This window comes from Peromyscus leucopus, chromosome 1, assembly GCF_004664715.2.
Source record: "Peromyscus leucopus breed LL Stock chromosome 1, UCI_PerLeu_2.1, whole genome shotgun sequence".
Lineage (NCBI taxonomy): Eukaryota > Metazoa > Chordata > Mammalia > Rodentia > Cricetidae > Peromyscus > Peromyscus leucopus.
Window position 1 is genome coordinate 170456667 of NC_051063.1, and position 24454 is coordinate 170481120.

Here is a 24454-nt window from a genome sequence, read left to right on the forward strand (position 1 = left end):
ACCCATCAGAGCAATTTTGGGGAGCAGTATCACCCAAGTATGGGGGGCACCCCTAACCCAACTCTGTCTCTGCCCTCATACTATCCCTTTAGCCCCACCCCCACCCACTCCCTCCAGGAACCTTTTCTCCGGACTTGGCTTCCTCCTCCTCTCTCTCCCCCTGGTCTGTTGCTTCCCTCAACTCCCTAAGTTTCCCTCATTCTCTCTATCTATCTATCTATCTATCTATCTATCTATCTATCTCTTTCTCTCTAGCCTGTCAGTCTGTTTTTCTAGTTCCTTTATCTGATCTGGCCTTTGTGACCATTTCTCTGAGTCATTAGAACAAGGTGCTAACACCTGGGGGGGGGGGGTTCTCTCCGAGACGCTCTTGGTGTCTCAGTGTTGCACTTCCTTAATGTCTGCCTGTCTGTCTATCTGTCTGTGTCTTATCTTGTCTGTATCGCTGAGTCCCTGCCTCCACAGAACCAGGCTCTCTGGCTTCCAAGTTTCTCTCCCCCACCTTGTGCCTCCCCATCTCAGAGTCTGTCCCTCTGTCTCCCATCCCGGTCGCTCTGTCCATCCATCTCTCTCTCCCTCCCAGCCCCTCCCTCCCTCCCCCTCTCTCCCTCTCTGTCTCACTCTTCGCCTCTCTCTTTTCTCTCTCAAGTGTTTTCAATTTTATTCTGAGTGGAATTAACTACCCCTGATGTCAAATTGCCGCCGAAATCGATAATAATATCTTTACAAAAGAGGATATTCTTCTCTCGGAGAACGGCCTCTGAAAAATGGAAAATTTAGTCGAAATTGATTCATTACTTGACACTTTATAGAACGGCTGCGTATTGATCGCACCTGTCATGTCCCATCTCCCCTAATCGAAGCTGAAGGCCGGCTCCGATGCCTGCTATTTTTCATAATTCCACCGCAGCCGACAGCTCCACAAACACCGCGCTCTCGCTCAGCCTCCACCTCCCGCGCTAGCCACCACCGCGCGCGCCCTCGGCCTGGCCCTGGCCTCGGGGCCGTGCCGCGCCAGCACCGTGTCCCTCGGTCCATCTGTCCACCGATTCCCAAGATGCCCTCTGTTTGTCCTCCCTCGCCCGAGGCCACTCTCCCTTGCCTTCACTGCGTCCTCCCTGCCCCACCCTGGCTCCAATCTGTCTGTCTGTCCTTCCCCAGGCCCCCTTTCCTCATCTCTCCATCTTCCCGCTCCCATCTCGCTCTCTGACTTCCCCCACGCCCACGCCTTAAGCTTCGTGGCGCCTTCCTCTGTCCCTGTGGCTGACCATCTATCCTTCCAGAACAGCATCTCCTGCCTCCTTTTTTTCTCAACCTTCCATGGTCCCTCTGGGGCTATTAGGCTAGGGTGGGTGTCAGGCTGGGGGCGGTTGCCACAGCCTGCTGTTCCCTCCCCAATCAGAGCGCTCCCCTCGTCTGACATTCACAGTCAATCTGCCTTAGTTCCTGCTTCCCGTTCCTCTTAGCCCTTCCTCTGCCTCTGGGGAGTGCCGGGCTCCCTCCTGCCTCCTCCCCTAGCCTGGTGTGGTACACCAGACTTGGCCCATCGGGCAGTGAGAATCAGACACAAGGCCTGCCCTCAAGGAACTTGGAGCCTCCCAGGGATCTCCTGGTCAAGCTGCTCCAAAGGACTTGGGGTGATGGGGATGGACTGTGCTCTGGGAATATTGTGGTCCAAAGCTGGGGTGTAGATGCAGTTGGCACTGTCCAGAGATGAGTTCCATGTGGACAGCTGAGTATTTAAGGACACAAACGCCACGACTTCAGGTTCCCAGGCTCCACACCCACTTCCAGCTCCACCTAGCTGTGGAATAGGCAGCAAATGATCTCTGTGTCTCAGTTTCACTATTTGTAAAATGCAGTTAACCGCGTATATGTCCCTCATAGGTTGTGAGAATTGGGTTAAAGGCATACAGTGCCCAGGTGTGTAGTGTAAAGGGGACCCATAAAGGTGTTCACCACACTGACGACTGTCAGAGTACAAGGACTAGACTCATTCAGTACCCAACAAGCCTTGCTTCTGCTCCCGTGGCCTTGGGCTGCTATGGGGGAGGGGCTGGGACAATGAATTCTTGGAGGTGAGAAACACTTCATTGCCCCAGGTTCTAGTCCCAGCGCTGTCAGCTGCTCTCGGGGGCAACCTTCAAGGAGGGTCAGTTCCCAGAGGGGGTCAGTCTTCTTTCCCTCAATAGGGGATTTGAGTTTAATGAATAACACAGATCCTAGATGACCTCTCCTCCTGTGGGCAAAATATTTAGCCCACTGGGTAATGAAGGCTGGTGAGGATGTCCCCACTGCAGCCTCTCTCCTCACTCTCCTAGGGGACATTACATACCCTGAGGGCGTCCTTTCTCTGCAGGGCATTAACTACAGTTTTGTGCTCCTGCAGCCCCCCTGGGGAACTTAACTACAGCTTAATGATCCCCCTCCTGTGAGATGCTTCCTACAGGCAAGCGGGCGTTGGCAACGCTGCTGAAGAGTGAATACCCAGACCCAGGGGGTGTGATACCTCTGCACCGGAATGCCGCACCTGCAGCGAAAGCTCCAGCTTTACTGTGCACCTACTGTGTGCCTTACCCGGCACTGCGCACACCAGTGGCTGCCTTTTACGGGCATCCTCTCCATCCCCCAGAGCCCCAGAGAGGGAACATAAATCTCCCAAAGGTGCACAGCACAGAAGGTGTTATAGAGATCAAAGAGGCACTTGGGGTGGGCGAGGGGGACCAAGAGAGTTCTGAACAATCAGATACGTGTTGGCCATGTCACCAAGGACATCAGATCTCTCCTTGGAGGAGGGGAGTACTCTATACCCATGACTGGACACTGTAAGCTGCTTAAAGATGTTAGAATCTCTGGTATTTCTGATTGACGACCCCCCCCAGGCTGTCTTCACCCCTCCTATGAAGGTGGAGGGCAGAGTTTAGAGATAAAGTGTGAGGCCTTTTGGACGGCTGAGCGGTCTTATGGGTGTTGCTAAAATTCCAGAGATTCTGTTTGCCGGGAGGGTGTGAGGTGAAGTGTAATAGAGTATGTCATCTGGGTGTTATTTACAGTCCAAAGGTGTTCTCCTTGCATAGATATCTTATCATAGCACACTTCATGACCATAAATGCAGCATTAATGGCTTTTCTCTTCTTTTCTTTTCACCCTGAGACAGCCAAGGCATACCTTGAACTCCAGATCCTCCTGCCTCAGCCTCTGGAGTACAGAAATGACAAGCAAAACGCTCCCCACCCCCTGATTTCCAGCTAGAGGTTTGTGTTGTGTTTTGTTGTTTGGAGACAGGGTTTCTCTGTGTAGCCTTGGCTGTCCTGGAACTCGCTCCATAGACCAGGCTAGCCTCGAACTCAGAGATCCACCTGCCTCTGCCTCCCGGGTGCTGGGATTAAAGGGATGTGCTACCATCCATGTCCAGTTCAGCTAGTGTTCTTGGTGGGTTTTAGCTTTTTTGACAGATATGGCGTACAGATCAAGGAGTCACATCTATCCACAGTAGATTATTTCTCTCCCAAAGGGTGTCTCATACAGTTGAAGGAGTTCTACTTCATAAAGAATGTCCCATAACTTCCTCCAGGATATTCAGAATCGTGTTCTGGAAACGGGGGGGGGGGGCGCTGCTCTCTATCTTTGGTAAAAGTCAGTCTTTAAGAGCTGGAATAGACACCCCAGGGTCATGTCCTTCACCCGGAGGGCTTAAGTGCAACCTAGTGAAGTTTGATGGCCAATGCTGCCAGGGTGTGTGTATGTGTGGAGGGGGAGTGGGGATGTGGAGAAGGGGGTGGGTGGGGAGGGCTCCCTGCTACCTCCTTGAGTTGAACAAGGTAGAAGCAGATCGGCCAGTCCCAGCTTTGCACACATTTTAGTGGGTTATTTTGAAGAACTGGTGCTCATGTAGTGTGTTTGCCCCACCCACCACTCTAAGGGGTAGCTGTCATGTTACTCCATTTTCAGAAGAGGAAACTAAGACTGGGGGATGATGAGTGACTTAGCCAAGTGAGTGGTGGTGGGGGGCGGACCTTCTCTGATACAAAGGGCGAAATTCTTACAGCACCCGAGTGTGTGCTCTTGAAGGGCAGTTGGGGTGGTGACTGCCACACAAAGGTTCTAGACACAAAGTATCTATTTGGTCATGCCAGTCTTGCCCTGAGACATACTTGCCTCTCCTGGAGTAGGTGTTTTTTTTTCCCCCAAGGAATGAGATCTTGGAGGTCAGGGTGTGACATGTTTGTAATTCCAGAATTCGAAAAATGGAGGCAGGGCCGAGGAACAAGAGCTCAAGGCCAGCCTAAGGGACATAGTACGTTGAGTCCAGCCTGGGCTACGTGAGACCATGTCTTAAAATACAAACAAAACACAAAGAGTTTGTGGGACTTGGAAGTGGGGAGGAACCTGACCTGGGAATGGGGGTACAAACTGGGGAAGGGAGACCAAAAAAGGGAGGGTTTGTGAGGGGAAAGAGATTAGGATGGTGGCCCGGGAGAGGGCAAGGTCAAGTTGCAGGAGGAGGTCCTGAAGATGGTTGATAGTGTATTTCAGTGTGCCAGTAAGGGTCTGCACCCTGGTGTGTGTGGAGTATGTGTCACGGTGCAGCCCCGCGTCTGTGCATCTCAGTATTGTGTAGGTGGATCAGGAAAAGGTTGGGGGGTTGGGATCGGTATGTGTGCAGAGTGCGTGTCTAGAATAGAAGGCATGGCCGTGCACTTGTGTGCATGTGCCTGCCTCTGTGTTTGGCGGTATGTCCCTATGCCCAGGCTGCGTCCTGTGTATGTTGTGCATGGTTTATGTCACTCTGTCTATGTGTCCCTGTGTCCACTGTCCATGCTGTGTGTGTGTGTGTGTCCTTGCATAGGCCAGGCCCAGCTTTGCCCGTGTGCGGCAGCGGTCCTTCCACGAGAGCCTGTCCGTCGGTCTGCGAGTTTTCCCGGTGTAGGACAGGGAGGAGGTGGGGAGGGAAGGGGAAAGGTGTCGGGGGTGTCTCTCCGCCCCCACCCCACCCCCACTCCCTCAGTCCCGGGATCGAACCTTATTTAGAGTCGCAATTCGACATCTGTTTTCAAATTTGATCAGCTCTGAACTTTATTTTCCGAGTTTGAGGAAAATTATATTCCATCGATCGCGCGCCCGCCCCCTCCCCCGCACAGCCGCCGCCGCCGCCTCCATATATCTGCTCGCCGAGCCGGGCCGGGCGGCCGCGAGGGCGGGGAGAGCGCGCCGCGCCGCGGAGGAGCTAGGGAGGAGGAGGAGGAGGAGAAAGAGGAACAGCAGGAGAGGAGGGGGTGCAGAGGCACAGTCCCCCGCGCCCTGACCCGGGTTCCCAGCTTCCCGTGTCCTGTTCTCTTCTGCGCGCGTCTCTGTTGGGGTGTCTCCGGCATCTCTGCTCGTGCCCCTCGTCTCTGTTTCCCTGTCTCTGTCACGCTGTCTCAGGGACTCCCAGACCCCATCCTCTTGGTCTCCATCTCCGCGGGACTCCCGGCAACCCGCATCCCTCGCCCCGCGCCCCGCGCCCCCGGGCTCTCCTTCCTCAGGACGCCGCGGGGCCATGGCTGCGGGATCCGAACTTTAAACACTTCTCGGACCGAAGCGGATGCGCAAGGCGCGGAAAGTGAGTGAGCGCTGCAGGCCATCTCAGGGGCGGGGATGAGGGGCGGGGATTGCTGCCCGGGGCGGGGGCCCGGGCCGCGGGAGGTGGTCCCCAAAGACCCTAGGGCAGGGATGGTGCCCCAGGCAGGGCAGCCTGAGGGTGGGCAGCAGGGTGCAGCGGCGCCTAACTCCGGGGAGGTGGGAGGGAATCCCTCCGGAGAACTTCTGGACAGGGGTGCGAGGTGGGAGGGATGAGCCCTGGAGGCAGGACCTTGAGACTGGGGTGCAAGGTATGGGGAGGGGGGCAGGGTGTGAAAAGCCTCAGGAACGGGATCAGGACAGACTAGAGTGTGACTATTTGGGGATGGGGACTGAAGGCCAACTTGAGCTTGAGTCTGGATATTTGAGCTTGAGGAGTCTGGACATTTAGGACCAGAGTGCCATGGGGTTTAAAGGTCAAAGTCTGAGACCTGGGGCTCAGAGCCTAGAGTCAGGATGTTTGGTGCTGAAACCCTAGTTATTTGAGGATGGAGCTGACTCGTTGGGGATGGGACTGGTACTGAGGATTTGGATTTAGGAGAGAGGAAGTCTGGACTGGGGCTGGAGCTCAAGGCAGAGAGTCTACAAAACTGGATCTACATATTTGGTGTGAGAGGTCACACAGTCTGTGGGAAGGGTTATTGGAGCCCGACCTGGGGTCAGCCCATTTGGGAGCAAGGAGTGTCTAGACTTGAACTTTGGTGTGGGGATGTCTTGGACATCCTGTCTATTCATCATTCCACCACAGTCACCAGCCCTGTTGGGCTACTTCTGCCTCATATCCACTGCCTATCTCTCCTCACTGTCTCTGTCTCTGCCAGCATCTCTGTGACTTCTTCCAGCTCTCCCAGGAGCCAGGATCTGTCTCTCTAACTCTTATCTGTCACAACACCTCCCTTACCTCTTCGGCACTAACTCCTAGACTACCCCTCCCAGAATCCCCGTGCCTATCTCCACGTCTCTCCCTCTCCCGCGGCATCTCTCGGTCTCTCACTATCTCTCCGTCTCTGATTCTCCCAGCATCTCTGTCTCTGTCTCCCCCTCGCTGGTTTCCGCTCAGATTAAGCCGGGGACCTAATTCCAGGCCCAGGATCGAATTTTCTGGCAACAAAGGGAAATAGCGAATCGATCGGTCGCTCCGGAGATTAAGAGACAAGCGGCGCGCGGATCTATCACGGCTAAACGGCCCCCCCGCCCGCTCCCCCCGCCCCGCCGGCCCGCCGAGGCCCAGACGCGCTCCGCATCGCCAAACAGCCTCCGGAGCCCGAGCTGCCCGCCCGGCAGGCCCAGGCCTCCCCAAGCCCAGAGCTGGAGCCGCGGGAGGAACCTGTGAGCTCAAACTGGCTCCCGGGAAGACAGCACACCTGTGCTTCAGGTAACACCTTTCACCCGCACCCCAACAAGCAACTCGCCTGTCCCATCCATGTGACCCCTTCAAGTTCTCCACATCTGGACCTCCACCTAACGCGGCCTGCTTGGACCTGTCGCGTGTTCCCTTCATCTACTTCTGGGGCTCACAAGGGCAGGCATACACGGGTGCTCCAGGTAGCCCCTGTCTCCTTCAAGCCTGCCCCAGAGATGCTCATTAGCGTAAAGTGTCTCACTTAACAGGAGCCCTCTCTTACCTGCCCTCCCGGGTGACACTTGTTTTTCAGAATCTGAACCTCTACCTGAATCTGGGGCCAATTTCATTTCTCATGTCACACAGTCCCCTGCAACATCCAAACCTTCCCCCCAGTTCTCTCAGTGTACTGTTTCTCACATCTCTACATTTAACGTATGCTTCCCCTCCAGAAGTACCTGTTACACACACACACACACACACACACACACACTCCCTTGCGCTTAGCCTTCAGATGCAGCATGACCTCACCCACCCTCCTGAGCCATCCTTACACCAGACCTTCCAGAACAGCCTCAGGCCACCTAGGAGCACTCCTGTCACCCCCACATCCCCTGCCCATCTTTTCTATTAATACACTTACAGGTCTGCAACTCAGTTCACAGAGCACCTTAGTGTCAGGTGAAGCTCTGGGTTCCATCCCCAGCCCTCCATAAACCAGGTGGAGTGGTACAGACCCACAAAATCCAGCACTCTGGAGGGGGAGGCAGGAAAATCAGAAGTTCAAGGTCATCCTTGGCTACGCAGCATGTTTGAAATCAGCCAGGGCTGCATAAGACCCTGTCTCCAAAACCAAAACAAAAATACACTTTCTGCCATCTTGTTTTCTAAACCCGTCTGGCTCACTGGTCCCAGACGGTGGAGGCACATCTGCTTCTCATTTTCTAGCCCCAGACCCCTGAGCGCTCTCATGTACATCCGTTCCCTGCTATCGTGTGTTTCCTGATACCTTTGCCTGTCCAGGGCCCTTTTTGCAAGGCCTCTGAGAGGCCCACCTCTCACACCTGCATGCTTGACACTCTCAAGTCTCATCTCTACCACACTCTGTCTCTACAACACAAGACATGGTCTTTTGGCCATGGGGCTCTGCTGCCTGCCCCCCCCCCATGTCGCCTCACACCTGTGCCTCAGGTCCTCAGTGTCCCTTTTCTCCCTCTCCTACACACGAATCACCCATGTTCACCCATGTTCTCATGTCATCTTTCCAGGCTGCACCTCCACACCAATGCCTGTCCCTCACCTGTGTACCCCGGGCATCATCCTTCACCTCTCTCCACCTTACATCTGTTTAAGCTGTTCTCTGTCACAAAACTCTTTCTCAGCATGCTCCAAAAGGGACACAGATGTCTGGGCAAATCCCTTACCCCCATGCAGCTGGCTCCCTGCACTGGCTCTACCTCTGTGTTTATTCCTACACCTTTAGCAATCCTCAAGTCTCGGCAAACCAGCTGCCACTCCAACAGACCCTCCCTCTCACCTCCACTCTCTGCCCTCTCAACTCGTTGGTCACATCTTAAGGGCCAAACCTTCAGATCCTATCTTGTCTCCAGTCCGATTCATCCCTTCTCATAGCCCATCTCTACCCACCTAGCTTCTTACCGCTTGAGAGCAATACCTGTAGCATGTGTAAACACGTGATATCTGTGCCTAGTCACTGGCGGCACACGTAGAGACCTCCCCGGAAGCAAGACCTGTGACATAGGCCTGTCATCCCACCTGCTTCAGAAGGTCCGAGTTCAACCTGCCTTTGTGAGGCTCTCACAATGAAAAATTAAAAAGCGGGTTTGCAGGTGTAGCTCAGTGGTAGAACACTTGCTTTAGGTGAATGAGTAAAACCCTAGGTTTAGCTCTAGACACTAGGGATATTTATTTATTTTGAGACAGGGTCTCTTTACATAGTCTTGGCTGCCCTGGAACTCCCTCTGTAGACCAGGCTGGCCTCGAACTCACAGAGATCTGCCTGCCTCTGCCTCCCCAGTGCTAGGATTAAAGGTGTGCACCAACATGCCTGGCTTAAGGCTTGGGTCTTCTAAGTGTCCAGGTGATGTGGCTGTCACTTCTGGACATCATAGCCGACTTTGAGCACCACCCATTCACATACACCCCTGGGGACCTGCCCTCCCCCACGTTGGTGATGATGCTGATGGCACTGATGACAGCTGATTTAAAGACCTTTTCTGTGACAGGGTGTTGTCCACTGTCACACTCATCCTCACGGGACCATTATAAAGCAGGTGCTTGACTCATGCCCCCATTTTACAGAAAAACAAACTGAGCTCAAAGAGAAGAAATCCTTTCTCCGAGGTTGAAGAACCAAGTCAGACCAAAGCCACGTGACTTCAGAGATGGCCTTCCCAGTCAAACAGGCTTGCTTGCCTCCCATATCCGCCATCAAGCAACCTTCCTCTGAAGACACACCTGTCCATCTTGTCTCCTTAGCAACCCTGGTTTCTCCATCACCAAGAACTAACTTCCCAGCCTTCCTTCGCCCTTGCTATCAAGGGTGCCCAGGCCTCTGTTGCTCTTGGCTCTCACAGACACTGACCCCCTGGGATCAAAGCTTCCTCTCCCATCACCCCTCCCAACACATCCAGACACCCCACCCCTCTCCACAGGGGCCTCTGCCACCCTTTGTCCCATTGCCTCAGCCTGCCTGTCTCTGTTTCATGGACCCTGTATCCCTGTCTCCTTAGTGTTCCTCCTTATGCCTCTTCTTTGTTTCTCCTGTAATTTGGGGGATGTGACCCAGGGTCCTCATACATGTCAGGAAAGGACTCCCAGGTCGACCTCTATCCCAGCAATCTGCCCCCCCCCCTTTGATACAGAGTCTAATGTAGCGCAGCTTGACCTTGAGCTGACTACGTAGCCAGCCTCTGCCTGCCAGGTGCTGGGATCACAGGTGAACACCACCATGCCTGGCTTCCAGCCCTTTACAGTGTTTCAGACAGAGCCTTGCCCAGTTGCTCAGGCTGGCTTTGAACTTGCTCTGTAGCCCAGGCAGCCCTCCCCCCTCAGTCTTCCAAGTATCTGGGACTACTCCAGGCAGCTCCCTGTCCCTTTGTACATCCAAGTCTCTCTTCTCTGTGTCTTCCACTGTCTCCTCCAACTCCTCTTCTCATCTTGTCCCTTGTGCTACCCTTTGACAGTAGAGATACTGGGGCCTTGAAACCATCCTGACCTGCATTCAAGTCCAGGATTCATCACTCATCCTTGTCGGCCTGTTTCCAAGTTAGCGTGCCCTGTCCAAGCCTCAGTTTTCACATCTGTGAAATGGGCACTATTGCAGTTCTGACCCTACAGGTGGTGGTAAGATGGTGCTGAGGGAAGCCACAAGGCCAGAGCTATGTAGGGGTTAGCCTTTTGCCTCTGCATCCTCTCCTGGTCCTATCTCTTATCCGGGGCTACCACATGGCCTGGTCAACAGTTAGGAGTGTGTGTATGGTGAGGAGAACAGATCAAGAAGTGGGCAGAGGAGTCCCAGCCAGAAAGGCCTGGGCATGGGACTGGTGTGGAGCTGGGGACAGGGATCGATCCGCCTCGGCGGCAGTGCTAGGACCAGGATTGCATCTTGTCACAATAATTTATTGCTCTCATCCTGTCTGATCGATGGCGCTGAATTAGCACCGCGCCTGATGCCCCTGGAGCCCCGAGCCTCCCCCAGCCTGGCCGGACCCTGCCCCTTATGGGATCCCCATGGCAGCCCAGCTCCCAGCGCCCAGCTCTAGCCAACCTAGGTCCCTCTGCTGTCACAGGGGCACTTTTGGCCCTGCCCGCTGTCCCTTCTCCCTGTCTGTCTGTCTGAGTTTCTCTCCCACTCCATTTCTCTGTTGCTGACTTCCAGGCACCCACTTCTCCCATTTTGTCCCCGTCTATGTCTCTGATTCCCTGTCATGCCTGTCGTGTTCATCCGGATTCCATGAACATATCTGCTCAGTCTTTGCCAAACCCTGCAAGAGAACCCACAGCACCCCCCAGCCTTGCCGCTCCTTCTGGAAAACTCCCAATCTAGCCACCGTCCCTGAAATTCTCTGACAATGCCACAGTTGTTTTTCTGCATATCCAGGGCCCTGTCTACGGAGGCCAACAGGTCTACTTTGGGGAGCTAACAGGACCCCTGGGGATGAGGCTGGGGGTGAAGCTGGGAAGAGGCCAGGACTTCTGATAGGTGGGGTGAGGATGAGGGGCTAGGCACCAAGCCGGGGATGGGATGGACCAGGTAGAAGTGAGGAGTGGTGGGTTTTGGAGTAGGGGTGTGATGGACCTCAGGAAACACCAATGCCCCAAACCTAAAGCTGGGCAAGGCACTGAGGAGAGAGCCGTGAATCCACACTGCATGGGTGGGGGCACACGGGGGTTCATCGCAGGGGTGGGTCCTCTGGCTGTCTCAGCTCCGGTCTCCCTCATCCGCTCTCTTGCCTCTGCCCTAATCCCTCAATTTTCCGCATCTCTGCCCCCTCCTCTTCTTCCTCTGACCCAGGTTCTCTGGTGCCCTGGCTCTCAGCCCTCTAATTTGCTCCATCTCAGCCCCTCTCCCTTCCTGATTCAGTCTCTCCTTGTCTCTCTGTCTCTGTGGGTCTAGCTCCCTCTTTCTGGCTTGGGCCAGTCCACTTTATCCGCTCTGCCTCTCTTGCTCTGCCTCTGGTCTCACCGCCCCCCCCCCCCCGTTGGCCCTTCCTCTCTCTCTCTCTCTCTCTCTCTCTCTCTCTCTCTCTGTGACCCTCCAGCCCCCAGCCTCTTACCCCAGCTCTGGGTCTCTGCAAGGAGCAGCCTGGGCTGGGGCTGCATGCGCCTCCACTTCCTTCCCTTCCCCCAGCACTGTTTTGTAGGCGGGGTGCGTGGCACTGCGGCTCTCACCTCCCTGGGGACTCTCCCTCACCACTACCCCCACTGACATCCTTCTGCAAGCTGGCTGCAGCCCCAGGGACATCTGTACTGAGACTGGGGCTCCAGGAAAGAGACAGAGACTCAAAGAGACAAACATGGCTCCATACAGAGATACAGAGAGAGAGAGAGAGAGAGAGAGAGAGAGAGAGAGAGAGAGAGAGAGAGAGGTGGCTAGGTGGAGTGTGGGTCTCCATTCCTGCCCTCCCAGGCACTGGGCTCTCCTACCCCTTGCCTGGTACTTCCTGACCACCCCAAATCTGGTACCAATTAGACCTCATCTAGGCCCTGGCGCTGTCCTGCAATGAAGCCTTGTCAGAGGTCCCCTTGCGAGTGCCTGTGTGGTGCAGCACATGTAAATATGGCATGTCAATTGTTGTGCGTGTCCCCAGGCACAGAGGATTAGGTGTGTCTGTGTGAGAGGTCGTGGGGCTGCGCAAAGCCACGCACATCATGTCCATGCATGTGAGTGTGTGGTGCTCAGCTGTGCGTGTCTAGTGTGACTGTCCAGAACTCTGGGTTGTGCTGTGTTTCCTCATCATGAGGCTGTGCAGGGCTGAGTGACCAGGGCAGGACAGCCTGTCCCTGAGGGTGAGGAGGTAAGGAGACTGAGTCCAGGAGAAGCATGGTGGGAGGGCAGGCAGGGGCGGTGTGTGTGTGTGTGTGTGTGTGTGTGTGTGTGTGTGTGTGTGTGTGTGCGGTGCACTGGCAGGGGGTTGCTGAGTGTGAGGGGCCCACCAGCGAGGAGCAGTAGGGCATAGCTACAGAAGTCCCTAGGCCTGCGTCAGCCCCTGGCCGTGTGGCAAAATGATTTGGGTGGGTGCTGCCTCTCTGAGCCTGTGTTCGACTCTGGCTTCAGATGCCGATGGTGTTCTCTGTGTGTGTGCATGCACATGCAGTCATTTGGGAAGCAAAATGTAGTAGGCTGGATAGAATGTTGGTTCGCAGCTGTGTGTGTGTGCATGGCCAGCCCTGAAGAATGCTAACAGATGTGTGTGTGTGGTGTGTGTGTGTGTGTGTGTGTGTGTGTGTGTGCGCACACGCATGCGTACACGTGCATACATGTGACCCTGTGATTGTGCGTTCCTGTGTGGTTGTTGGATGCTGCATGTGTATACAATGTGAACTTGTGCCAATTCTGTGTGTGAGACTATGTCTATGATGACATGTGAGAAAGTGTGTTTGGGTCACCACATCTGTCTCCGTGTGGACTTGTGTGTATCATGAGTGACCCTGCACATAGGAGTTATAGGGAGTTTGAGTTCTTGCATTTCCTGTGTTTGTGTGTGTCACTAAGAGAAGTAGCAAAGGCTGTATTTAATGTGTGTGGTAGGTGTCATGTGTTTAGTATCTGTGTGTGATGTGTGAAATGTGGTATCTGTATGTATGTAATATGGGGATAGGATGGATGGTATGTGGTAGTCGTGGTATTTGGAATATGGTATATGTGTGGTTTCACACATACCATGTGGAATGTGTCTTTGTGTGGTATATGGTTTCTATGTGGTCTGTGTGTATAGTATGTATGTGGTGTACATGGGGGGTGTCATGAGTATGTAGATGTATGGTATGTGGCAGATACGTGACATGAGGTATGTGGTGGTCATGTATATGTTGCATGGGAGTGTTGTGTGGTATATGTAATGTATGTCATGTGCTATGTATGGTATATAGAAGGAGCTATGGTGTAGTGTGTATATGGTGTATGGTATGTGTATAGCACGCATGTGGAGCACGTGCAATCCGCTGCACATGGTGTGTGGTGTATGTATAGTATGTATATATATTGTGTGTATGGTATGTTACATGTGTGTAGTGTGTATATGGTGTGTGTGGCACATGGGTTGCGAAGTCGTCTGGAGTGGTGGCACAGAGTCACTCCCTCCTAAGGGCCAGGCCAGAGCATGAGAGCAGGGGTGGGAAGGGGGTGATGCTGGAGGTAGGGGTGGCAGGCACTGGTGTGACAGCCGCTTCCAGACCCCTTCTTTGCCAGAGCAGCAATAGGTAGCTTGCTGCCTGTGGTGGGACAGGCCCTGAGCATAGCTCTGTGTGTACAAGACATGGCTAGAACATGGGCTGAGCACAGGCACCCGTGTTGTGTGTGACTACAGGGACCACAGCCCTGTACTGGGTGGGACAGGGGGTGTACTGTTTATGTAGAAGGGTTCATCCTAGCCAGGGACTGGCAGCATGCCTATGATCTAGGGGTATGTATGATCTAGGGGTGCCCATGACAGAGCAGCATCGTTGTGCATCTCTACTGTGTACACAAATGCGTCCACACAGGCATGTGTGAAGAAGGGTGCATGCTCCAGGGTGTGTGTGTGTGTGTGTGTGTGTGTGTGTGTGTGTATGTGGGGGCAGTGGTGGGAGAGGGGTCTTGGGCCGCGTCTCTCTCCTCTTTAGACAGAGCCCCGGAGAAGATATGAAATTTAAAAAAAAAATCAATTTTCATTCCACTTGTGCAGATTGTGTTAAGAGGAGGTGGGGGTGGGGGGCCCTGGGTGAGGGATGAAGGGGCTGGGGGCGGTGTGAGGCCTGAGGCGGCTCCCGAGGCGGCCAGCGCAGCTTAGAGAAATCAAAACAACTGGTTAAACCCCAGCCCAGGGGGCTGGGGTGATGGGGTGAACAGACAGAGGCAGAGAGGCCCAGAGGCCAAGAGGGACAGGGATGTACCCAGAGACAGAATCAAAGCTACAGAGAGATGGGAACGTCTCTAGATAGAAACACACAGGGATGAGCAACAAAAGACCCCCAGCGACAGACAGACAGACAACGAGGGGGAGGACATGACTGAAGACGGGATGAGGCAAGCATACGTTTTGAACACACACACACACACACACACACACACACACACACACACACACACACAGAAATGCTGAAGAGATCCGTAGATGATGGACAGACAGGCCCATGGTGGCAGAGACAGTGATGATGCTGAGGTGCAGTTACTTCTAAGTGGGCACCCCCACACAGCGGAGCTTAGCACTTAGGCCCCCCACCCCTTTCTGGGGGTGGGGGCTGCCTGCAGGCTCCCCACTGTGTTGATCATTTTGGGGACTATGGCTGTGCCTATGTGTCTGCAATGAGTGTGGCCACCCGAGTTTGCCATCTGTCCGTGGCAGTCTGTCAGGGGCGTTTTGTGTGTCTGTCTGTATGGGACCCAATGTGTGTGTTTGATGGAGGGCCTCAGGTGCCTGACCATGTGACTCTGTGTGTTGCTGACTTGGTTGTGCCGCTGTGTGTCTGGGTGTCTGTCTCTGTTTCTCTATGACACTATGTGAGCGATGGTGTGCCTCTGATTGAAGGTCTGCGTTTCTGTATTTCTGAGGACCGGTGAGTGACTATGTGCCCGTGTTAATATGCGTCAGTCTGCTCAGATCGTGTGTCTGTTACTGTTGTACATGACAATGTTGCTGCCATGCACAACTTCAATGATGTGTGTGGGTTGTGCTGTGCCCGTTGCATGTGACTGTGGGTCTGTTGATCTAGACAATGTGTGTTTGTATGTGATGGTGGTGTGGGGGACGTGGTGGTGTATGTGTGACTTTGTTGGCCTGTGTGATGTGAGCTGTGTTCTTGCAGTAGGTGTGGGTCTGTGTGATTGTGCTTGGCAAGGAGCAGAGGGAGGCAGCCTCTGCCTGCCCAGCCTCTCTCCAACAGGCTGCCTCACACGCGCACACATTCGGTGCCATGGCTGCGGGCGCTAGAGATGGGGGTGAGGGGGGGTGGAGGAAGCAAAATAAAATTAAAAATTAAAGCTTGCCCGGAGTCCCCATCCGCACTGTGCCGGCCGGTGGGGAGGGGCACGTGATGCGGCTGCTCCCCCTCCTCAGCCACTGGGGCTGGGGCCGTCTGTCCGTCTGTCCATCTGTCCAGTGACTCCGCCAAAGCTTCTGCCTGGCCCTATAGCCCCAGGCCGCAAGCCCTACTTCCTCCATGGGTCGATCAGCAATCAATGGGGCCAGGGGGGTGCCAGGGGCATGGTGAGATCAAAGGGGTCCCAAGAGAGGGACATTGGGACTGAAAGAGAGACAGAGACATGGAGATGGGGACTTTGCAAGAAACAGAGACTCGGGCAGCGAGGCAGAGATGTGGAGATCCAGAAACGGAGAAAGGAGCCGTGTGGAGACTAAAGACCCAGAGACCCAGGGACAGACAGAGAGGTGGAGACCCGGAGAAACGCTAGTCATGGGTGGAGACAGGGACCCAGCTGGAGGGGCTAGGACCAGGTCCTGAGGGCCGGGAGGGGGGAGGGGGGGCGTGACACACACAGGACAGAGACCAAACACAGGAGAGATTGGAAAAAGTGGCGGCAGAGACTGCACGAAGGCAGAGATGTGTGTGAGAGACGACGGGGGGAGCGTGGGAGCAGGGCCCGGAGCGCCGATCCCACGGCTCCTCGTTATAACGTGTCCGGAGGAGGCGGCGGGGAGTTGAAAGCGTTGGGAAGAGAAATCAAAACCAACACGGAAATGAGAGGGGCCAATGGGGGGTGGGGGTGGGGGAGGGAGGAGGGGGGACCCAGAGAAGCAGCGAGAGCAGGAGGGGGAGTCAGATGGGGGGTGAGTGTGGGGAGAGAGATAGGGAGATGGTGGAGACACACGGGAGAGAGACGGGATGGGCGGGGCTGAGAGGAAGGGAGCAGAGAGGAGGAGGGAGAGGTAGACAGATGAGGGAGAAAGGAGATGGGGGAAACAGAGAGACGTGGGGAGATGGATAAAGTGGGGGGTAGAGAAGGAAATAGGGGTAGGGGAGCAGGAGACAGCCGTGGAGGGGGGCAGGGACAGAGAAATGGGAGTAGAGAGTTGAGAGATTCGGGAAGACACTCCAGGTGGAGGGAAGAGAAGAGGTGGTGGGAAGAGAGGCCAAGTGCAGGGAGAGGATGAAACGAAGAGGGAGAAAAAGAGATAAAGAAGGGCTCCCAGAGAGATGGAGTATGGGAGGGATGTCCATTGGCAGGGGAGACCCCAGGAGGCCAAGGAAGGGTTGGAGGAGGTGTAGGGAAGACTGGATACTGGGAGAGAGGACAGAAGTATCCAAGGGGTGAGGTGGGGTTTATGGCTATATGGTATGGGAGAGGTGTGTGGACGTCTGTAGAACTGCGGGTGTGAGAAGACCTAGTGGGTGGGGTGTCTGAGGGAATACAGCGCTAGGTCTGAAGGGTGGGTGTGGCATGTGGGATCTCTGAGTGCAGGCAGGATGGCTAAAGGAGGTCTCTTCTGAGGGTGTCTGCAGTGAGTGTGAGGGGGGCAGATGGCTAAAGGGGAAGGTGTCTGAAGGGCAGTGCTCAGAAAGGGGCGAGGCATCTACGGAACAGGTTTCTGAGGGAGTGGGGATTTGAGGGGCCTTTCAGGGAGGAGGAAGGTCCAAGGGGAAAGAATGTTCTAAGGGGGAGGCGATGCCAGAGGAAGCGGTATCCAGTTGAGGAAGGGGTATCTAAGTGAGGATGCCAATCGGAGGGGAAGGGTATCTATCTGAGGGGAATGCCAATCTGAGTGGACAGGTGTCTGAGGGGGGAGACTCTCTGCAGGGAGGGAGTATCTGAGAGGGGAGGCTGGCTGGTCTTAGAAGGAATGGCTGGAGAACCTCCTTTGAGCAGCAGGTTTGAGGCAGGCGTCCATGGGTTCCGTCGGTCAGTCCGCAGGTTTGGGTGGCATTACTGTGGGAGGAAAGGAAAGGACTGGTCTGAGGGGAAGGGCGGTGGGGGGGGGGGTGCAGCTCCTAGAAGGGTTGCCTGAGCAGGGGAAGGCCATTTTAAGGGGAAAGGATGGATGGAGAACCTTTGGTGAGCGGCAGGTTTGAGGCAGGGGTCTGTGGGCTCAGATGACAGACTAGGGGTGTGGGGGGTAGTGTCTACCTGGGGAAGAAAGGCAAGAGCTGGGCCTGCTCCTCCCAGCCTGGCCAGCAGTACCCAGCTCTGCCATCTCTGAGCTGGCCACTGCTGCAGTGTGAGCCACAGAGGCAGCTGCCGGGGGTCAGCCAGGTGGGGGCGAGTTTGTGTTTCCGAGCAAGCGATAAATCTGAAGTAGCTGGGAAGAGCCACACACAGAGGGAGATAGGAGGACCCAAAGACCCAGGGACCAACCCCCTGCTCCCCCAGAGGTCAGGCGGGAGACAGGATAGCAAGAGATGGGGTGTGGGGCATCAGGGTGGGTGGAGGGTGTTGAGAACCTGCGAGTGAATGGATGGACCAGAGAGAGGGGGATGTGGGAAAGTGTCTAGTCAGGGACACCAGGGCTGCCACGAGGGAGGGAGTGGGGACTGAGGGCAGCTGGGTGGCTGACATCAGACTGAGAGCCTGGGAGAGGGGGAGCCCCGCAGCACCCCACTGGCTGACTGCTTCTCTCCTGCTGTCCTGTCCGGGCTTCTGCAGGGCTCACTCCGCCATGGATTGTAGCTGCGTCTCAGACCTTCTCTTCGCCCCGCCTGCCCTGCCGGCTCTCTGGACCCCTGGTAACTGTCCTGTCCATCCCCACAGCCCTTCCCCTTCCCAGGGGCCGCACCCCCTTCCCTATTTTCCCTCTTCCCCATCTGTCTGTCTTGTGCATCTGTGAACCTGTCTGTCTGGGTCTCCATCAGTCCCCTGAATACAAACCCTTTCATGAGAAACTTGACCAGAAACTTCACGGCCCTCTCTCCCTGCTTGTTGGGACACAAGGGTTGAGGTTCTTTTGGAGGATGGGTGAGGTGTCGAGAGGGGTGAGAACTGAGGGGGGCTGAGATCTGAGATTTCTCTGCCATGTATACCTAAGCCTGCACCTCCCCAGGACCTGCTACGCTGAGCTCTAGGTTAGGCACAAGGGGAGGGGCAGTGTCTAAAGAGAGAATGAGAGGAGGTGAGTGTGGTGCTCAGGCCAAGGGAAGAGGACCTGCTTGGGCATGCAGGGGTCACTGATAGGAGCGAGTCTTTGACACCGACCGTTCCGTTCGGCTGGCTGCCTGGAGTTTCATTGTGGAGTGTTCGCATGCATCACACTTCAGTGTTCCTGAAGGGGTCAGAGAGGGCAAGCGTCTATAGGAGGCTGTCTTTGTGTGAACTTGTGCCTGCTTCGCAGACTGGACCACGGAGGCCACAGGAGCCACTCTGGACTCCACATTTCAGGGTCGTGCATGTAAACATTCGGCGTCTGCCAGCTTGTGTGCTGTGCCTCTGCCTTGGTGGGGAAAGGAGACTGTGCTTGTCTCTGGCAGTCCGTGGCATTCTCAGCAGGTATCTGAGGTATATTTTGGAGTGTGTGGGTAGATGGCCCTGGGCCTGTATACCGAGATCTAGGCTTGGTTTTTGGACTGTGTTTCCCTGTGCCTCCCACTGCTAGGTTCTGGGGGTTGTCCATGTCAGCCTGCCGTAGCAGGCCGGCCCTCTCTCTCTCCATTGGATTCCTTGTTGTTTTGTGGTTGTGCAAACATGTTTGTGATACAGCGGCTTTCCCAAGGAAGTGTGCTATGAGTACGGCTAGGCCAGTGTCCATCTAGACTGACTGCTCATGGCACCTGAGGAGAGAATGGCCCAGATTAAAATTCATCTTCCATGGGGATGAGAGCCACCTATCCTTCAGCAGGCAGGGCATCACCTGCTCACTTACATACCGGAGGGTAGCCTGGGTGGGGCTCTGCTCCTCCTTGCTGCCTGCCCTTGAAACCAGAGAGGGCAAGGAACTTCCCCCTGGATGCACAGCAATGGGTACAGGGACCCAGGTCTCCCAGCTCAACACAGTCCCTCCCATATCCCACTTTATGATGGCTTCCCTAGCCTTCTCCCCTTCCTCTTGCATTGCTCTCAGCTTGTTAGAGACCAGATTTAACCCGTGTGTTCATGCTGGGCATGCCAATCTCTGGGCAGGTAGGAGGAGACGGAGGATGATATAGGAGTTGATGTGGACACTGGGACCCAGAGCTTTCTAGACTGGGAAGACCGGGGGTGGGCAAGATCTCTGCTCCTGGCTTCTAGGTGGAGAGTGGAGCCAGATATTTCTCCCAGGGTGAAGTAATGCCAAGTGGGCCATGGGTGTGTTGACATTCACATGCCTGAGTGTGGTCATGGGAAGGGAAGTTGTTCAGTTGTTTTTGTTACCTTGCATGTGTCCATCTGTCTATCTGGGGACTTTAGCATCATTGCTTCGTTGTCTCTATCACATCAGGTGTTAGCTGGGCTGTTGGGCCCATGTGTCTCTTTGTCACACACTTGTCAGTGGGTCCCGACAGAGGCCTTTAGCTTATAATTGTGCATGTTGCAATGGATGTGCAATGCTGAGGTTTGGGGCTCCATATATCTTAGGCAGCTTGTATCTGGTGTTTGCTTCAGTGGCCCCAAGCAGGTGTGTGGCACTTGGGTGTGGTTGTGTCCCGTGGGATAAGATTGCAAGTGGCTGTGTGATATGCTGTCCACATGGGCACCTATAGGTCTGTGCCTGCATGTTGACACACAACCTCACATTGGAAAGCTTGAGGAGAGAAGTGTGGACGTGGGAGGGGACGCACTAAAGGGAACTGCACAGACGCATACAGGCTAAGTGTGCACCAGGGTGATGCCAGCGGGGCCTCAGGGATTGGGCCGATGGCGAGAGCTATCAGGACAGGGGAAGTATAAAAGGCCTTCGGACAGGGTAGCAGGGTTAAGGGTGATCACTGCGGAGGGTGCACCCTTTTCAGCCACTCCCCCCAGACAGCCATGGATGCAGGAAATGTGTCCCTCTCAATTCCATTCTCCCCTTCCTTGGCTGAGCCTGGGATGATTCACCAAGGCACGATGGGAGCACAAGCCTAGAGGCTCTCTCCAGAGGTTTAGGTAACTTAGGAGCAGACTTGAGCAGGGTAGGTCTGAAGAGTGACACACAGATCCCTAAAGATGCTCCTCTTCTTTTCTTTTCTTTTTTTGGGAAAGGTCTTGAAATTAAAGACCTAATTTTATCTAGATCATTTGAGGTGATATCCACCTTCATCTGATTAGTGGCTGTGCACGCCATGAAGCCCAGCACTCGAGAGGCAGAATCGGTTGGATTTTCGGAGTTTGAGGCCAGCCAGGGCTACACAATGAGTTCCAGGGCTACACAGATAAATCCTTTCTCAAAAACACCAAATAAATAAATAGATAGATAAATAAAAAAAATAAAACGAAGTATAAGATCCAAGCTTTAATCTTGATCATACCTTCTGGTGACAGCGTACATATATAAAGGACACTGAAGGAGGAAGCTATCGTTTTCTCTGCTTGCCCTAGCTCTGACTACCAAGCTCACCACTCTACCAGCGTTAGAGCATACTTCCTTAGAATTGTGGTGTATACTGAAGACCAGCTGAGATACACAGCCTCATGAACTGAACAACTACTGAATTCTTCAAATTTCCATCGGTAGCAGCCATTGATGGACTATCTAAACCACAGTTTGTGAGACATTCTACTAAACCCACTTTCTTCCTACATAGATCCATTCTATTAGTCCTTTTCAGGTAGAGAACCTTGAATAATGCAGTTGTTTTTTCCTTCACCTGCCCACTGATGAAGATGTGCTGACTAACAATAGTGCTCATAAACACATTCTTCCTAGCTCAGTTATTCTCTAAGTATTAAACTATCCATGATATCCATTATAAACTATAAACTATCCATTCATTTGTCAACAGTTTGCTCTGAATTTCTGGAATAAAACTCCTAAAGCAAAAAAAAAAAAAAAAAAAAAAAAAAGATCCTTAGAGACTGAATGTCTCATGCTGTGGACTCCAGTGAGACCCAGAACCCCATCTCAGCTTCCTAACCCTAAGGCCTCCTTGTCTTGTGTCTCCAGGGTTTGCCTTTCCAGATTGGGCCTACAAGCCGGAGTCTTCCCCTGGTTCGAGGCAGATCCAGCTGTGGCACTTTATCCTGGAGCTGTTGCAGAAGGAGGAGTACCAGGGCGTCATTGCCTGGCAAGGGGACTACGGGGAATTTGTCATCAAGGACCCTGATGAGGTGGCCCGCCTCTGGGGCATTCGCAAGTGCAAGCCCCACATGAATTATGACAAGCTGAGCCGGGCCCTGCGGTGAGGAGGGGCTGTGGGCCAGGCTCCCATCATGCTCTCTTCTCCCTCCACTGTCCCTTCTGGTCCCCCTAAAAGGTGGGGGTGCTCCCTCCGTATCCTAGGACTGAATCCCATTGGATCCCAGTACTTGTGAGTGGAAGTTGGGTGGGGGGTGGCGACAAGAACTTGAGCCCAGCTGCTGCCTCACCCCTCCCTTGCCCCTCCCCAGTACCCCATCCTCTCTCCCACAGTTACTACTACAACAAGCGCATTCTCCACAAGACCAAAGGGAAGCGGTTCACCTACAAATTCAACTTCAGCAAAGTTGTGCTTGTCAATTACCCACTGCTGGATATGGCTGCCGCCGCCGCCAGCTCCCCACTCTTGTTGACCCCTGGCCCTTTTGGGGGGGCGCCTGGGCCAGATGCTCCACCCTTGACGCCTGAGGTGAGTTTGGATACTGGTGTGTTAGGGCTGGAAGTGGGGTGTCTAGTGTCCCCTACATTATGATCCTCTCCACAAAGCGGGCTAAGCAGTACTGCCTCCCCTACTTCCCTCTCCAGACCCTGCAGAACCTGTTCTCTACCCCACGCCTAGGAGAGCCAGGGGGTCGGACACCCCTATTCGCCCCAGAGACGGATAAACTACGCTTGGACAGCCCCTTCCCATTCTTGGGTTCTGGTAAGGGCCTGGGGTTGGGGGGAATCTGCTCACGTGGAAAGAGAGGACTGCAGGGGGATGCCCAGGCTGGGGTGCCTGTGGAGTCTCTCGGTGGGTACATGTGCTTAAAAGCCAGGGTGTGGGGTGAGAATGTAGCTCAGCCAGAGTGCTTGCACAAAGCCTCAGGTTATCAACACGGAAGTAGCTGGGTGTGGTGCACACACCCGCAATCCCAGCACAAGGGGCACAGGAGCTGCAAGATCAAGGTCAGTGTCAAGCTGGACTACAGGGGACCCAGCATTCAGGAGGCTGAGGCAGGTAGATTATGAGTTGGAGGCCAACTAGGCTTATATAATTGGAACATCTCAGAAGACAAATCAAGGCAGAAACGATGCTGCTGAGCAGCTTATGGGGTGGGGGTGTATGTGGCTACTTGGCAGGGAGGGTTTTGGGGGAGGCAGGTTAAAGGGATGAAGAGAAAAGTGGGGGAGGTGAAGTAGAGGCGAGGTGGAGTACACAGGGGAGGGAGGAAGAGCTGGTAAGAGGTACACCCACTGCGCAGGCAGGCAGGCTCCCAGAGGCCAGTGGGCCAGCCTGACTTGCTCCCCATGTCCCTCCCCCACCAGGTGCCACCGGCTACTCCAAGCCTCCCGGCCTGTTGGGTCCTTACGGCCGCGCCTTCCCTGAGTACCCCTGGAACTTTAACCCATACCTCACGGGCCCCTTCCCCAAGTTGCCCCCCTCTCTCTACCCACCTCACTTCTACCCTAACCCTTTGGGTTCCTTGGGCCACTTGCCCTCTGCAGGGGCAGGGGGAGGTCCCATGGCTGCACCCCTGCTTGCCGCAACGGGGGAGGGCCTGGGCCCTGAGCGCCCCTCAGGGCTGGCAGTGGCCCCTCGTCTGGCCCTGCCTGGGGCTGGAGGTCCAGAGGCCACCCTGGGTGGGAAGGAGGACAGCGACTCCGAGCTGGAGATCACCGACGTCAGCGGCTGCAGCTCTGACAGTGAAGGGGATGAGGGGCTGCCTGTGTCCCCCAAGACCAAGTCAGGCAAAGGGGGGAATGGCAGCTGAGCGGGTGCAGGGTGGATGCCGCTGGTGACCAGGGCAGTCTGGTCTGCCCTTACTACCAGCCCAAGGTCCAGGACCAGCCCATGACATCCTCCCGGCCATCTCCTCCAAACCCTGAGTGGAGTCACACCTTCTCCACAGAGTGGGGAGGGATAGGATGGCCCCCAGTCTCTCCCCAGGTTCCAATTTGAAGGGGATAACCACCTGGCCCCACTCTCAAAGTGCAATATGGCGCCCAGCCTCCCCTGACCTCCTATGTGCTGTGACCTGCGTGTTTGTGTGGCGGTGTCCCCAATCCAATGCTGGCCCCCTCTCTTGAAATCCTCCTACACAGGCCCCCTTGGGGACAGGGAGCTCAGAGCAATAACCCCGCCCCCAGCCCCCACCCAGGAGGGGCCCCCTCCCCACTGACTCCCCTTGAAATCCCACAGCCTCTTCCAGAGTTTACTACAAAAATAAAAGAACAAGAGTGTGAGATGTGGGCTACCTGGCATTTTGGATGACCATGGGGCTCCAAATTAGGGGGGTGGGGAGTGGGCACCTCATAGCGTGTGTGTGTGTGTGTGTGTGTGTGTGTGTGTGTGTGTGTGTGTGTGGTCACTGTTTTAAGTAAATCGGGACAGCAAGATGGTCTCCAGGACCCCGATGGAGGAAGGAGAACCGACTCTCACATCTGTCCTGACATGGCACAAGTGTACCCTACCCATAATATACTAAATAAAAATGTAAGACAAGAGAATGAATGGATGGACAGCCTGAAAGGAGCCAAGAGTCACGGAGGAGACATGGGTCAGACCCAGACATGGGGCCCCACTGTCCTC

At 54.8% G+C, this 24454-nt stretch overlaps 2 protein-coding genes across 2 annotated transcripts in view; both read left to right on the forward strand.

The window, feature by feature from the left end:
• LOC114688528 (carcinoembryonic antigen-related cell adhesion molecule 1-like) overlaps positions 1-24454 on the forward strand; it is an 875221-nt gene that overhangs the window by 717361 nt on the left and 133406 nt on the right. The gene's annotated exons all lie outside the window — the stretch shown is intronic.
• Positions 18288-24405, forward strand: Erfl (ETS repressor factor like). The gene is made up of 5 exons (XM_028861494.2): positions 18288-18361; positions 21691-21925; positions 22156-22351; positions 22468-22585; positions 23191-24405. Exons 1-5 carry the CDS (start codon positions 18295-18297, stop codon positions 23634-23636), a joined length of 1062 nt encoding a protein of 353 aa, XP_028717327.1. The 5' UTR covers positions 18288-18294; the 3' UTR covers positions 23637-24405.